A 16,867-nucleotide genomic window follows, 5' to 3' on the forward strand; every position below is an offset into this window, starting at 1 on the left:
AATTATAGATGTGAGCCACAGGTACCTAGCCTGCTTGACCAGCTCTAGCCAGGCTACCTTGTTATTCATATCCCAAATACTTCATACATATCCATCCTAAAGATCTGTCTGTCTGGTTCTCACCCATCTAACTTGCCCCTATCATATTCTTTTGGAGCTGGACACAGTGATAGCAGCATCAAGGGTTCAAGGCAATCCTAGGCTACCTAAAAGACACTGTCTTACAATAAAAGGGCTGGTAATGTAGCACAGTGGTAGAGTTCTTCTCTAGCAATGTACTGGGTTTGATCCCTAGTACCACAAAAAGAAGAGCAGAACAGAGAAAGCTTTCATAATCCACTCCTTCCTAATAGGTATGGGAGCCTAATACACGTATACTAGGCCTACTACATGTCAGACAGCTATCAAGATCTCTATGCTGTCATTCATTCACCAAACATTTGTTGAGTGACTTATATGCCAAGCATTCTGTTAGATACTAGGAATGAAGGCAAAAAAAGAAAGGTCCTATATTCTGAGAATGTATGCTTTCTTGAAAAAGCTAGACAAGAAACACGTCAATATGGGTAGCCTCTGGGGAGGTGATACTTCAATTACCACCCCAGAATGAATAGTACAAAGTCATATTGCTGAGAAAACTATGACTAGTCAAGCGATCAGTGAGTGACCTCTTCCCTTCCTGACCCTTTCCACTGTTGGGGCAGAAGAATCTAGGCTGGCACTGCAATTGGCTAGGAGGAAAAGGTGTAAGGTGCTGATACAGGCTGAAGGTGGAGGCCTGTGGGCCAAATGATCAAGTAGGTAACTGATGGTGGAATTGGGCCCATTTGGCAGAGGCCTAGGGCACATTTAGGATGTAGCCAGCAGGTATAGCCTCTTCCACTTTTGGAGTCTATACCACAGATTTAGTACAGCCATTTACCAAGAGTTTTTGAGTCTACTACTGCCTCAGATGAGCTGGCACAAGACATATCTCTTAAGACTCAGTTTTGCCTCTTACCGTATTACTGTGGAGCCTTTGAGCCCCAGATTCTCCTCCACAAAGCAGCTGTAGGTAACAAATAAGATGGTTTCTTTGTACCAAAGAAAGCTCACAGATTGGGGCTGGCAAGGTGGCTCAGTAGTAGTGTCCTTGCCTCTACTACTGAGTGCATACATGAAGCCCTGGGTTCAATTCCTCAGCACCACATAAACAGAAAAGGCCGTGCTGTGGCTCAAGTGGTAGAGTGCTAGCCTTGAGCTGAAGAGCTGAGGGACAGCACTCAGGCCTAGAGTTCAAGCCCCATGACAGACCAAAAGAAAAAAAGAAAGCTCACAGAGTAGCTTTTTTTTTTTGGCCAGTCCTAGGGCTTGAAGACAGGGCCTGGGTACTGTCCCTGAGCTTCTTTTGCTTAAGGCTAGCACTCTACCACTTAAGCCGCAGAGCCACTTCTGGCTCTTTCTGTTTATGTGGTAGAAAACTGAACCCAGGGCTTCATGCATGCTAGGCAAGCACTCTACTACCAAGCCCCTTTCTCAACCCACACAGTACCTTTTTTTTTTTTTTGGTCGGTTGTGGGCCTTGAACTCTGGGCCTGAGCGCCGTCCCTCAGCTCTTCAGCTCAAGGCTAGTGTTCTACCACTTGAGCTACAGCGCCACTTCTGGTTTTCTGGTGGTTTATTGGAGATAAGAGTTTCACGGACTTTCCTGCCTGGGCTGGCTTTTAGCTGTGAACCAGATCTCAGCCTCCTGAGTAGCTAGGATTACAGGCGTGAGCCACCGGTGCTTGGCTCACACAGTAACTTTTATCATTACTAAAACTACTTCTTCTGCATTTCACTTTCTCACACCTTGCTTACTCTGGTAAGCTGGCTATCCTCTCAGGTAGTTTTTGCTGCCAGCAAGGAGTCAAACTGTTTCAAATGTGAGTCCAGAGTTTTGTCTATGCATCTGTTGGTAATGATGAATACATATTGTTATGGCTTGGATCTCAAATGTCCCTTCACAACTTATGTGTTAAAGATTTGGATTCTCCAAATAGTAGATTTCAGAATCAAGAGCCATGGAAGATGACTGCATCAGGAGGAACCTGACCCCATGAATGGATTAGTCCACCAACGGATTCATAATTTAATAAGTTACTGGGTGATATTCATTAATATTTGCTGAAAAGGAATAGAGTAGTAGAATAGAGTAGAGAAGATAGAAGAGAGACAGAAGAGAAGAAAGAAGACTAAACTCCCAGGACAACTCTGAGCAATGAATCCAGCCTTGAGGGAGGCAGGTGACATTAGAAACAATAGGTTAAAAGCCAGAAGATGATTTCTGCATCTGATGCTGCCACAGGCTGTGTGACTAGACTTTTCTCTATTTCCTTCCTGGAAATGAGGCTGAACATAACCCACTTCACCTACCTCATCATTGGCTAGAAAATGACATACACAAAGAAGTTCGGTAAATTATCAAATATTACCATGCACATAAAAGGAACTGTCATTATATTTAGACTACTAAGGTGGTGGTAGTGTTTTGAAGCCAAACACCCCAATTTTGAATACCAGCTCTTTCTGGTACTACTTGTACTGTCTTGGGCAATTACTTTTCTTTGAGGCTCTGTTTTCTAAAGCCTAAAATAAAGATACCAACTACCCGGTAGGATTTCTAAGGACTAGAACTAAAGAGCACATGCTATTGAGCAAGGCAGACTTGGCTTCAAATTCTGAGTCTACTTCTTGTTAACTATGAGCCTTCTCAAATCTGTGCCCTACCTATACTGACAAGGTTGTAGAGATACTAACCCAAAGAGCTGATGTCAGTAAAGGCCTGTCATGTAGTGAGCACTGGATAAATGCCAGCAGTCATCTAGACACCACCGAACTGGAAACAAGAACACACTGCAGTATTTAAAAGTAGGAGCTTTGAAGTTGCCTTTCCAAGCTTGTCTACTTATTAGCTGAGATATCTTTGTGTAAGCTGCTTTACCTCTCTCTGTACCTCAGTTTCCTCATCTGGGAAAAGGGGATGATAATAATAGCACTTACTTCAGAGTTGCTGTGAGAATGGAATCAATTAGTACACGTTAATGCACTTTGAACAATGCCTGGCATAGAGTAAGCACTCAATAAATGTTAGGTCCTATTAATAGCAATGCTAACAATAATTATTAATCACCAAGCAGAATAAGAGGGAGGAACTGTTTAATTCTGGGACACTGGCATCCAATGGAGTAATTCCAAGGAAGTGCCTGGACAGTTATTTGTGGGCAAGTTTTCAGCCTGCAAGAAACTCATCTGTGGAAAGGCCACGAGGCTAGGGGCTCCTGGGCAAAAATCCCAGTACCCTCTGACCAGGGGCCAGTCTCTGGGGTGGTGAGCCAGGCTCCACAGAAGGGACACTGTGTACCCAGCGGTGCCTGACTCTGACTGGGGAACAAAGGCACGTGTGTGGCCAGGGAGGAGGGAGGGGAATGTTTCCCTTGAAGAGTAGAACAAAGGATCTAAAGCATAGTTGAGTGCATTCCAACCCCTCCCAGGCCAGCTCCCATTCCTCAGATGATTGTCCAACAAGGTTTTCAACCTCCAAGCTTCCTCCAGAAAGGTGGGGGTGGGGGAGGAGGCCTTTTCTCTCCACCCACTGTTATCTCCACCCTCCATCTCCAAGAGGCAGGATTTAAGTAAACCCAACCCCCGGATCTCTCTAAGGAATCTTTGTCCTAAGGAATAGGTAGGAATCCCTGGGAGATGGCACAGGGTACCTGAGTGACAGGTTCAATGCTCTCCAGGGGGAGTTCCTGAAAACTGCTCTTGAAAGAAGGAATGGAGGAGGGAACCCAGGAGTTCTGACAAACTCCCAGGACCTAGAGTGGGGTGTGGGAAATGGCCTGGGAGAACTAAACAAAAAGGCATTTTTCTCAATCTTAAAAGAGGATCACAGGTCAGAGGGAGAAGTCAGGAAAAGGGGGAAGGGAATAGGTGTGAAGAACAATAACTGACAAGAGTAGAGCCACGTCCCAAAAAAGTAGTTTGGGAACAAGGAGGGTGGAGGAGGGAGGAGACACACGGGGGTGGGTGCCTCTAGGGACATCACTTTCCCGTTTCCACACTCTTGCCAGCAGGAATCCGGCTTCTGGGCTAGGACAGGAAGTAGTCTATGGAAGTCACTGCAATGGCATTTCCTGAAGAGCAAGAGCAAAACCTCTAGATCCAAGGGATACTCTGGAGTTTGCCCCCAAAGCCTGGAGCTTCCTGCGAGCTTGGCCTGAGTCTCATAAGAGTTCAAACCAAATGGCAAAAAGTCTCCTAGGTGGTCTCTCCCTACAAAACATTTTTGGCAAAGATCAGTATGTAATAAACAGGATTTGGTGGCTCATGCCTGTAATCCTAAACTATTCAGGAGGTTGAGATCTGGAGGATTGCTGTCTGAAGTAAGGAGGTCAGGTCTGGCCAGTGCCATATTGGCCACATGGTTGGAAGACAGGGTCTATCTAGCATCGTGTCTTCATGCTGGGGGAAGCTAATCACCTGCCTCTCAGGTGATGGGCATGTCTGATCTCTGGAGGCAGGAGTGGACCCTTGGCTGTTAGGTTACTGAATCTGTCAGTCCAGTGCCTGGGACTGGGAATTTCCTGTGGACTTGCCCCCTGTGCAGGCCTTATTTAGGCCCGGACCAGACACTATTACATCATGCCACGTGTCTCTGTGATCGTGTCCTGTGTCCTGGCTCCTGGCTTGCCACAGGTCATTATGGTGTTCCAATTCAGCTTCCCATTAAAGCTGAATTTGCTTGTTGGTATTGTTTTTGTTCTTTCTTCTCTAGCATGTTTCCTGGCTGTGTTATGTATATTTGGGGGCTACAGGTCTTTGTAACAACTGGCTGCCTGCAGCCTGCTAACTGTATAATAAAGACTCTAATATTCTATATTTCAAAATGTGGCTTCTGGGATGATTCACCTCACAACAGAAGTCAGCCTGGGGCAGGAAAGTCTCAGAGACTCCATGTCCAAAATAACCAGCAAAACAAAACAAAAAAACAAACTGGGATGAAAGCATGGTTCAAGTGGTAGAGCATCAACCAAGTATGCAGGCCAAGTGAGCAGGAGACCCTGACTTTGAATCCTGCTGCTAGCAAAAATAATAATTAAAAACAAAAAATGAGAGGACAAATAATGTGACTAAAGGAGAATTAGCTCACTGAATCCTCAGAACAAAGTACTGCTATTGTAGCCATTTCAAGTCAAAAGACTTGCCAGCATCATGGAACAAGTGAGTAGTGAGGATACTTCTCTCCTGTAAAAAGGAGATGCTATCCTTCCTGCCTACCTCTGAGTCAAAAAAAAGGCAAGGAGGAGGATAAACAAGCACTTTGTAAGCTGTGGGCTGTCAGTGTAAAGTACATTCCTGTGAGCCAGTAAAAAGACTATGCCGCCGGGCGCTGGTGGCTCACGCCTGTAATCCTAGCTACTCAGGAGGCTGAGATCTGAGGATCGCGGTTCAAAGCCAGCCCGGGCAAGAAAGACCATGAGACTCCTATCTCCAATAAACCACCAGAAAACCGGAAGTGGCGCTGTAGCTCAAGTGGTAGAGCGCTCGCCTTGAGCTGAAGAGCTGAGGGACAGCGCCCAGGCCCAGAGTTCAAGCCCCACGACCGACAAAAAAAAAAAAAAAAAAAAGACTATGCCAACCTGGTAAGGTACCGCACTACATGTGTCCATACAGGAAGCATGCTACAACAACTAATCCAGAACAAACTTGATGGAATCTGCAATAGGCTGAAGGCCAATGAAAACCAGGATTCCTAGGCTGTCTACTGCAAGGCCCCCATCTTGCCCAAAAACTGGGGGCCTGGGAGTAAAGTGATTTACTTGGCTAGAGTAAGGAGCAAAGTCAGACCAGGGAGTGCAGAGCTCTTACCAAGACAGGACAGAAATACTGTTAGGGACTGCTCTGAGGGTGTGCCTGAACATCACAATGAGAAAAAGAAAGACTGAATGCTTAAAATTCTATGAAAAGGTTGTATAAGTACTGTAGTAAAGTTCTGTAGTAAATACATTAAAAATTATTATTGGATGGGAATGTGGCTTAGTGGTAGAGTGCTTGCCTACCATGCATGAAGCCCTGGGTTTGATTCCTCTGTACCACATAAACAGAAAAAGCCAGAAGTGACACTGTGGCTCAAGTAATAGAGTACTAGCCTTGGGCAAAAGAAGCTCAGGGACAGTGACCAGGCCCTGAATTCAAGCCCCAGGACTGGCAAAATAAATAAATAAATAAATATACATATACATATATATATATATATACACACACACACACACATATATAATACTGAGCTGGGCAACAGTGGCTCATGCCTATAATCCTAGCTACTCAGGAGGCTGAATCTGAGCATGTCTGAGGATGTCAGTTCAAGGCCAGCCTGAGCTGAAAAGTCTCAGTGAGACTCATCTCCAATTAATCACTCAAAAAACCAGAAGTAGCATTGTGGTTCAAAGTGGCAGAGTGCTAGCCTTGAACAAAAAGAGCTCAGGGAGGGCTGGGAAGGTGGCTCAGTGGTAGAGTGCTTGCCTTGCATGCATGAGGCCCTGGGTTCTATTCCTCAGCACCACATAAGCAGAAAAAGCTAGAAGTGGTGCTATGGCTCAAGTGGTAGAGGGCTAGCCTTGAGCTGAAGAGCTGAGGGACAGTGCCCAGGCCCAGAGTTCAGGCACCATGACTGGCAAAAAAAAAAAAAAGAGCTCAGAGGCAGGGCTCAGCCCCACAACCAAAGAAAAAAAATTATCAACATGGTACTCAGCTCTCGTATCTCAGGCATACTTTTTTTTTTTTTTTTTGGGGGGGGGGGGTCCTAGTACTAGGGCTTGAACTCAGGGTCTTTCACTCTTGCTTGGCTTTTCTGTTTGCAGCTGGTACTCCACCACTTGAGATATGCCTGTTCTGGCTTTTGGTGAACTGCAGAGTTTCCCCAAAATGTCTGTCCCTCTGGCTTCCAATCAAGTCCCTCAGATCTCAGCCTCCTGAATAGCAATTTCTTTGAATAGTCTTCAATACCACCTCTAAGGTGTAGGAAGGTCAAAGGTTACAAACCTAGCCAGGGATTAAGCAAGGACTTTAGACAAAAATATTGCTACAGTGGAGGACCATTCATCAGAAAACTACATGTACAGAGAATTGAAGAATTCTGAAGAACAGGTATAGCCTAATTTTAGACCTGAGCCTAGGATCTGCAAGTGGCTAAAAAACACAGCTTCCAAGGTGGGGAGAGATGGATCCACCAATAATCCATCATTTGCAAGGCTGGTCATACCACCTTCCCAGCTCCTCCTCCATATTAAAGCCACAATGCTTTTTCATCTGGCAGTTGCACCAGCCTTTTTTTTTTTGAGTCCCTACTGCCACCTGTACAGAATTCAGAGTACCGGGCTCTCATTTTACAGCTCAGTCCTCACGCTGGTTGGTAATGCCCTTCGTGCCCTGGCTCTAGTTACCTTTCCCTTCTCTCCTCTGCCTTACCTCTTACCATTCTGCCCCTTGCTCTTTCTTCTCTGTCACTCTAGCCCCTTTGCCCACCCCTGAAAATGCCAAGCACATTTCCTTTGGAGCCCATGTTATCTACCATCTCACCTTCTACAGGTCTTGTTGGGGGCTCAGGACACACCAGCCCAAAATATGATTGAATGTACATCCTTTGGCATATTTTGAGCTGGCTATTCTGAGAAATTGCAGACACAGAAGGAATTCTGAAAACTGTCAACTTTATAAAAGAAACAGCTAATACAGGAAATCTAATAAAAAATATTAGTTGTCTGTCTGCTTCAGATAACTTCTATTATCTGACACATATAACAAAATAACTTGAGTCTCTGTACATTTTCCCCTCACTCTCCAATAAAGCCGGTGGCCACCTTGCCACCTCATGCCTCTATTCCTTTTTTGCTTTTCATTCTTTTCGAGGCAGGTGCTAGATTGGACTAAAGGCCTTGCATTCTTGGCTTTTTTTTTTTTTTGCTTAAGGCTGGTGCTCTACCACTTCAGCCACACCTCTACTTCTAGCTTTTTGCTGATTAACTAGAGATTTTTTAAAAAGTCTCAGAATTTTCTGCCTAGTATGGCTTAAAACCATAATCCTCAAATCTCAGCCTCTTGAGTAGCTAGGATTACAGGCGTGAGCCACATGCTAGGCAGTTGGATCACAATTTTAAGTTTTAAATTTGTTAGGCTATGTCCTATGCCTCAACCTACCTTATCTACTTCAGGGTACTTATTGCCACCTGATATACATATGGAGTCATAGGTAATTTAACAACAGGGAAAATATTGTTAAAGAGATTGTACTCATGAAAACTAAGACAGCTTCAGTATCACCAGACCGTATAATCTGTGCTATACATATCCTCCTTTGACAGACATGCCATTATGTATTTTTTGTCTCTGTCCCCAATAGACTGGGAGCACCATGAAGCAGAAACTCAGTTTTATTAACTGCCCTATACCTAGAAAATCCTGGCATAGAGTAGGAGCTCAGCATACCCTGAATCAAATAGGAATAACTAGGTTAAAGGACCATTACTCTTTCAGTAGGTATCTGTGTGCTTAAGACCTGTGCTCAGTTAAGAAGAATTCAGTAGGGGCTGGGAAGATGGCTCAGTGGAAGAGCGCTTGCCTTGCATGCAGGAGGCCCTGGGTTCGATTCCTCAGCACCACATAAGCAAAATGAAAAAAGCCAGAAGTGGCGCTGTGGCTCAAGTGGTAGAGCTCTAGCCTTGAGCTGAAGAGCTGAGGGATAGTGCCCAGGCCCAGAGTTCAGGCCCCACGACTGGACCCAAAAAAAAAAAACAAAAAACAAGAAGAAATCAGTAAAGTTAAGGTGTGGACTTTCAGGAGGCTCCCAACCTTGCAAAACAGTACAGCTGTTAGAAATGTCTTCCCCACACCAACCTAAACTGTTGCTGCTGGCCTCTTTTCCTTGTGCAAGATGTGCTGGAGACTTTCATAAAAAAGGCAGAGGCTGGAATTGTGGCTTAGTGGTAGAGTGCTTGCCTCGCATACATGAAGACTTGGGTTCAATTCCTCAGTACCACACACACTGAAAAAGCAGGAAGTGGAGTTGTGGCTCAAGTGGCAGAGTGCTAGCCTTGAGCAAAACAAGCTCAGAGACAGTGCCCAGGTCCTGAGTTCAAGCCCCAGGACTGCCCAAAAAAAAAAAAAAAGGGCTGAATCTCCCTTCACACACAGGAAGCTGTTAACATATTCTTCCAGGCTAAACACAAAAGACACAAAAGACTCAGTGGGATTGTCTGATTCCTGTGCACCAACTTGGAATAATGACGACACACTAGGCTTCAGGGACAGAAGAAAAAAGCATTATGAAAAGAGAGAGAGTCTTAGGAAGATCCTTAGACTTAGACTGGAGGTTGGGGATAGGGACAGAGATCTTACTAAAGGTAGTAGAAGATCCTTTTTCTGAAGAATAGTAGTTCACTGGGAGTTACCCCTAAATCTCTGCATATGCTGAAGGCAGAAACAACCACAATTGCTGAAAGAAGGCCCCATGATGGGAAGACACAGGAAAAAACAGAGAGGCTGAGCATAGAAGATGCTCATGCTCAGTGGCTTTAGGACAGGTGTCTGCAGAGGATGGATCAGCTAGCAATTGCTATTTCATGCAGCCCACACATGTCTGGTGGTCACCCACAAGAAAGTCAAGAAAATCTTCCAGGTTCCACTGGGGCCCTTGAAAAAATTACCTGGGTAATTTTCAAACAGCAGAAAGGCTGTTTCCAGACTTCCTAGGAAGTCTGGAAATCCCTGTGATGGCAACAGAACCTTAAGAGCAACCTAAAATGTACATGCAAGAGAAGTGGGTGTTCCAAGGGGGAGCCCCTGAGACACTTCTACCTAATTTGGTGATCTGAATAAGATTACTGAAAATTTCCACGTTTGGGGTTTCTAATGGGGTTTCCCCAAGAAAACCACAGACTCACCAAATTTGCAGAGGGAGCTGAGATATTTTAAGCATATATCCGTGCTGAAGAAGCCAGACATCTGAGAAGACACCTACAGATGTTAAGAGATCCCAGGGCCATGCAGCCTGGGAAATCCAAGTTAGGTCTTCTCCCCACATGTGGGCCATTGCTCGTTCTCAGCAATGGTGTTTCCATCAGGTAAAAAAGTTTCTCCAGAGATAGCTGTCCCAAAATGGCCTAGCCCACTTGGGCCCTCACCCTCATTCCCACTGGAAGACCCAGCAATCCTTCCATCTAGCAGAAGGTCATATATACAATATTCCAGTGAATATTTCAGGATTTGGCTTTGTTTCCTAAGTAATAACTGCAGGGGGTAAAGTTCAGTCCCCAGAAGGAGTAAACCCATTCATTAAAAGAAGTGTTTCCACCCTACAATTAAGGTAGGGAAGGGCTTTTATTCTAGATTCTTTACCAGAGTCAAGCTATGGCAGCTGGGTATCATTATTCCATTTTACAGGTGAGAGAGACAGACTAGAGAGACAAACAGGTTCAGCGTTTTTCCAGGTGACTCAGGCATGCAGCAGTATGGCTAGAGGCTGGAATTCCAGTCCTTGGAGCATCATCCTACAATTAGGAGGGGCAGGCTACCTCCCTGTACTCACACCACTGTCATCTACTTAGGGCCTGAGCAATAAAAACACAAACCCAGAAAACCACCTGACATTAAATGTTTCACCAGTGCCAGAATCTGAGGCTAGGCATACCTTTGGGAACTTGCCACCAATAACAAAGGCACTGTCCTTCATACTGTTAACCTGGACAATACTAAGATCACAGCTCAGAGCAAACACCTTCACAAACCATGATGCGTTCAGCCCAATAGCATCTCTGCTTGCTGTGCCAGTCTGTTACTTCACTACTTCCTGGACAACCTAACATGGATGGAAAGTGTTTAGGCTGTGTTGTTAAGCCAAGCATGGTGTAAATTCTAACTCAGTCACTTAACTGGATGAGAGACAATTTAGGATCATTTATCCACTAGGAACTTCATATATAAACTAGGAGTAAGTCCATCTACCTCAGAAGGTTAATGTGTGGAACACATGAAAGAACATACATTTCAGTGACGGGAGATACCATGTCTGGTTTATGACTAGCACCTGCCTTACAGGACATGCTCAATAAAGAACTAAAACAAGCCGGGAGCCAGTGGCTCATACCTGTAATCTTAGCTACTAAGGATGCTGAGATCTGAGGATCACGGTTCAAAGCCAGCTCAGGCAGGAAAGTCCATGAGACCCTTATCTCCAATTAACCACCAGCCAACTAGAAGTGGTGGTGTCCCTCAAGTAGTAGAGTGCTAGCCTTGAGCACTAATGCTCAGGGACAGCGCTCAGGCCCTGAGTTTAAAAAGCAACAACAACAAACTAAACACAAAGCCTAATATGTAAGAGGTAAGTACTCAATAAAGGCTTAGTTCCTGGCCCTTTCCTGTAGGGATGCTAAATTTAGAGTACACCAAGGATAGAATGGCCGGAACTCCTACACTCAAGGACCTCCCAAGCTGCAAGTGTCAGAAGGTTAAGGATGTTGTAACTTGTGTACTGCTCAGAAGAGGAGGGTACCTGAGAAGAAAAGTGGTGGGTACCTTCTTCTAAGGCTCAAAAGATCCTGTCTTGAATTTTCTTTACCCCCTGGCCTTGGGGGAAGAATGCACATCCAGAAATGGTTGTGCCATAACTGGCTTTTCTGCACATATCCCTTTTGTCCACAAGTAGAAGCCACATGTTACAGGGTATGTTGCCCAATGGGTTCTAGTGATTACTGAAAAAAGATAGAAGATGGAATTTCAGTCCAGTGGAGGCCTAGTGAACTTGCCCAGAGTTGCTCTAAGCCCTCTTTAACTGGGCACCATGGGGCAACTGGCAATTCTGTCATTAGAGTACCCTCTATAGAAGCTGGCTGGCAGACCAGGCACCTCTTCCCATTTGCCTTTTGTTTGTCGATGGCAACAGGCCTCTTAGTATTAGGACCAAGGCCAAACAATTGAGCAAGGTAGGTAAAGAGCCCAAGTCACTTGGAGATACTCAGAGGCTGTGTCGGAAGAGCTGCAATCCAGTCCCTCCCATAAATCAGTTGAACAAATATTTGATCCAAAAGAGAATCAAAGCAGGTGGGAAAATACCAGGTAGAGGCACCTACAGGAACAATTTAATCATTTATCTTCCAGGGAGTCTATTTACAGAAAGACTTTCCATTGTACATCCAGAGCCCACCACATTTACCTCCTACACCGCCACTCCAATCACCTGACATTCATTGACCTGACCCCTTTGCCTTTCACAAGAGCTGGCGGGAGAGATGAAGTAGGAAAAAAGAAAGGAAATGGAAGAGGGGGTGGGGCTGCAGAGCAAATCCAGGAGGTCTCCTGCTTGTGAGTAAAGTGCTTTTACCACACCCTGGCCCAGCCTATGGACAACCGCATTCTTGACATTCCTGAGTCCTTGGAGCATGGCCCCTTCCACCTCAGCTCCTTCAATGGATGACTTATTTTCCTTAGCTAGTTAGTTTCCTGCATATTCTGGGGAACAGAATACCTCTGGAGCCCTGTACCTCCCTCAGGCAGAGATGAGCAAGGAACTACAGCAGAGCTCACCCAACCCAAGTACAGAACCACAGGTAAAGAAACCAGCCTGTATCTCATCCTGAGTGATGGGCAGGAGGACTGCTCTATGGAAGGACACTCACTGATATCCCTACTCACACTATCCCCGTGAGTTGGACACTCTGCAAGGCAAGCAAACTTGCCATATTTTTCTAGTGGAAGAAACTAAGGCTCAAGAAGGTAAAGCAGGCTGCCCAAGGTCACACTACTAGTTCAGTGAGTGAGCCAGAACTCATCCAATCTGTCACCACATCTTCATGTTGTACGGAGCACCACAGATTGGGTTTTTACTTTGCCAGCAAACGGTACTAACAATAACAACAACAAAGCCCCTGGGCTGTGGCCGGAAAGTAACAGATAGAGCAGCTGGAGCTCCCCAACCAACCCCAGGCAGGGAGGTGCAAAAGTCCTAGGGCTTAATGCATGACACAGCAAGAGCTCTACAAACAAGCCAACCATGCAGAAAGTTGCACACTTTGGGGAAAATGAACTTAGGAGCACAGCACAAATACAACTAGCACAGACTGGCCTAAAACCTGACAATTTTCAGCCATCTAAGGCAGTGGGAATGCCTACCTGGACAAATGGTCTGAGTAGTACCATATACGCATACTCTGAAATAAAGGGGGCTTGGTTTGAGGAGAAAGGCAGGATAGGACTGAGACTCAGGAGAGAGGCTGGAGGGGCTGGAGGGTCACGGGGTGGCCAGCGTCTCCATGCATTATGGTCATCACCTTCTGTGTGGGAAACCATTGCATCCAAGTAAAGGGAACCCTAGGCCAACTTCCCATTCTCAAAGGTTTCCATCTAAATGAACATACAGGCTATGTTTTCATTTGCTGAGACACTGGAATGTAAATATGAAAAGGTGGGATCAAGAGGGTGAGTAGAATAAAGAATGGGGGGTCCTCAACTAGGTCATTCATATTCTCAAAGAGTTGTTAACCTCTGCTGGTGAAATGAAGCCAGGCAGGTCTCCTTAACAATCAACATCTGCAACAATCACCCAACACTAGGAAAGGAACGGAGGGGAAGGGCAGAGGGGATCCCCGAACAGGGAAACACAAGGGGCGTGGTTCTTACCCAGCCGCCGTGCTCCTGGATCCAAGGCTCTAGGTGGTCATTCAGGTAAGTGGCCATCCAACTTGCGATCCGACTCACCAATACCTGCATCTCCTTGTCTACGCTTTCCACACACAGTGCCCCGCCGAAGGAGAAAAAGGCCACAATTCGACCCCAGTTTACCCCATCCCGGAAGAGTTCGTTCACTACCTGCTCAAAGCTCTGATACGCTGTCCCCGGGGTAATATGGAGCTGGGATGTCAGGTCACTGAATGCCCGTCGATACCGCAGTTCAAACTCATCGCCTGCCTCCCTCAGCGCTTGCTTCACAGCTGCCATGGGAATCACTTCCCGGGCTTCCGAACTGCTGCTGTGACCCGTGGCTCCATTCACCACCGCGGGGCTGTCCGCCAGGTGCCAGGATGGGTTGCCATTGATAGCACTGGGGGTCTCCATCTCCGATTCAGTTCCTTCTGGGTCCTCAGTCCTGCTCTCTTCCACATCGCTAAACTGACTCCAGCTGTATCCTTTCTGGGAAAGCTTGTAGGAGAGAAAGTCAACCACCAGCTCACGGTTGCTCTGAGACATTTTTTTTTTTTTTATAATAGAGATGGGCTCAACCAGTCCATTGTCCAAAACACCTGCTTCACTCACAGAATCTGGTCTCTGCTTAGTGGTTCTCTTCTAAGATCCAAAGCCAAAATAAGGTTCTGAAGAGAGAGAAAGAGCTTTAGGGGAAAAAACAAACACAAAAATAAATTAAATTGCATATGCCCATTTACCCTTACGACCATCCAGTCCTCCTTCGGGTACCAGACCTGATTTCTTTGTAGCTCTTATGAAGAAGGTCTGAGTCCGGGTTTTAAGGGACTTCAATAAAGTCAAATGCAAAGGACTAATGGGCTCTGAATGATCCCATCCGCCTTAAAAGAAAAAAAAAAATCCCAGCCACCCCCGTTTCTCCGAAATACCTTCCTGGCGGAAAGTCACCCCCATGGATGGGCAAGTCCCCCTCCCGCACCACCTACATTCAAATCCGTCTCAGGCGACAGGCAGGCAGGTGCAGCCCCCGGAAGATCTTTTGTATCATAGGTCGGGAAGAGGAGGCTGGCAAGCCGGATTCCCCGGTAACTCAACCGGCCTCCCGGCGGCTGGCAAAAGAACCAGCTCCGGCCGAAGGGCTCATGCGACCCGGTAAATGCCGAGAGCCCGGAAGGCCGCCCAGGAATCGCGAAGCGTTAGGAACCTGCGCCCTCGCTGGTTTCCTCCTCCATCGCCCGGATCGAGGCGGCCTCTCCGCTCCGCTCCGCAGCCTCCAGCCACCCGGGAGCCCAGCCCCCTCGCTCTCGCACGCCCCTTGGCTCTCCGCCTCCTACTGGGAGCCAGGAGAACTCCCCCGGAGGTATGGGCTCCGCGTAGTTGCCTTTTCCCCCCCCCCCCCTCTCTCCTTCTTCCTCCTCCCTCCCCTTCCTTTCTTCCTATGTAAGCACCGGCCCCGGGCGAGGCTTCGGGAACCCAGGAGGGACTTCTGAATGGGGCTCAGGGTTTCCCAGAGAGACGCGGGGGGTGGGGGGCGCTGCCGCGGCTCTGCGCTCGGACTTCCGAAAGGCCGCCCCCAGGTCCTTCCGGGCGGCTCAAGGTTGGAGACACCCCACGAACGCCACGGGTTTTCTGTGGATTCTCCAAAAGCTCCGGGACGCGGCGGTGGGGGATTGCCAGGTCCTCCATTCCCCACCCGGACACAATGGCCGCCGGCACCCGGCACAAAGACAGACGGGGTTGAGGGGCGGGGAGGCGCTGGGCCTCTCCACCGGTCAGAAAGAGGGGTCTGGGCCTGCTCGAGGCCTCCCCCTCCCCACCCCACAGCTGAGACCACGTTTTCCTGGGCACGGGCCCAAGACAGCTTGCCAGAGTCCCCCCGGGAGAGCTCGAGGACGAGGGGACTGCACCTCTCTGGAGCCCCGGGTGGGTGGGCTTGCAGCCTCGCGCCTTCTCGCGCTGGCTAGGCCGGGTACCCGCCGAGCCACCGCCCCGTTGCTAGGCAACCGCCCTCCCTCAGGGGCGCCCCCAAGACCTTTCAGGGAGGAGGGGTCTCGCCCCCGACGGCCCGCCCCGGCGTAGCCAATCAGAGAGTCGAGGCGCTACGGAAGCGGGACGGCGAAGGATCCTATTGGGCGCGGTGCCTGTCACGCAGCGGGGAGGTGGCGCTCTCACCTGCGAGCCCAGCGAACCGTGGGGGGCCACATCCCCCTTCATCGGCCCGGTAGCTTCCCGACGTGGGGGCTCTTCGCTGCCGAGTTCTGCGCCGCGGACCTAGGCCGGCCTACCTGGCTGACTGCTCACGCCGTTTCTCCCGAACAAGCCGGCCTCAGTTTCCCCTGAAGAGACCGGGGGAACTTGCAAGCTCAGTCATTTCCGGTGCCGCGGCAGCGCGCGCGAGCCCGAGACGCACGAGGAGTGCGCGCCTGGAGCGACTGGCTTTAAGCCCTGGGTGGCAGCGCCCCCTGGCGGCAGACTAGGGAAAACCGCAGACGCTAACAATTATAGTCACATTTCCATTCATTCCATCGGTAGCCTCCATCCATACATCCAGTTTGTATAGAGGAAAAAGCGTTCGCGTTGTGGCTAAGCACATTTTTCTGAGGGGGCAGGTTTTTCAGCTGGTCGGTACCTCCACTTCATCAACTGTAAAATAGGTAATAGTGTAACAACAACTTCTCATTGAGCACTTGCAGCTGGGTGTTGGTGTCTCACACCTGTAACCCTAGCTGCGCAGGAGGCTGAGATCAAAATTTGAGGACAGCTCAGGTTCATATCATGAGATAATTGCGACTTAAGGGGACAGCCTTGGTTCTCATCACAGGGAAATTGCTACTCTGTTGGAAGAAACAGCCCTATTGATGCCAGAGTTGTAGACCCTGGGCCCAAACTCTGGGAGAGCCACATATCGGGGCCAGCCAATGTCCCTATATGCCAAATGTGAAGATATGGTGAAGGATGGAGAAAGGTTTATTATATGGTACAAGCAGCCACAGGAAGACATCAATTCATCTTCATCTGTCTTCAGGGCACAGTCATGAGCTACAGGTTTAAATAGATTAAAAAACAACAACAAAGTAGGGTCAGGGGAAGAGAGGTACACATAAACAGTCACAGTCACTTGTGTTCCAGTGGTCAGTATTTCAGCCCTTATGTTGGG

At 47.7% G+C, this 16,867-nt stretch overlaps 1 protein-coding gene across 3 annotated transcripts in view; it reads right to left on the reverse strand.

Moving 5' to 3' along the window:
- Positions 1 to 15,073, reverse strand: part of Bcl2l1 (BCL2 like 1) — a 55,384-nt gene extending 40,311 nt beyond the window's left edge. Inside the window, exons 1-2 of one of the 3 annotated variants that reach the window (XM_042694447.1) lie at positions 14,697 to 15,073; positions 13,879 to 14,396 (exon numbers count right to left, since the gene is read on the reverse strand). In XM_042694447.1, coding sequence (XP_042550381.1) covers positions 13,879 to 14,256 — 378 coding nt within the window. In that variant the 5' untranslated portion in view covers positions 14,257 to 14,396; positions 14,697 to 15,073. Of the gene's footprint in view, positions 1 to 13,689; positions 14,397 to 14,696 lie in introns of all 3 variants that reach the window. The other 2 variants (XM_042694446.1, XM_042694445.1) reach the window with 2 other exon arrangements.
- Between the last annotated feature and the right edge of the window lie 1,794 nt (positions 15,074 to 16,867).

This window comes from Dipodomys spectabilis, unplaced genomic scaffold, assembly GCF_019054845.1.
Source record: "Dipodomys spectabilis isolate Male_0828 unplaced genomic scaffold, ASM1905484v1 ptg000175l, whole genome shotgun sequence".
Classification (NCBI taxonomy): domain Eukaryota; kingdom Metazoa; phylum Chordata; class Mammalia; order Rodentia; family Heteromyidae; genus Dipodomys; species Dipodomys spectabilis.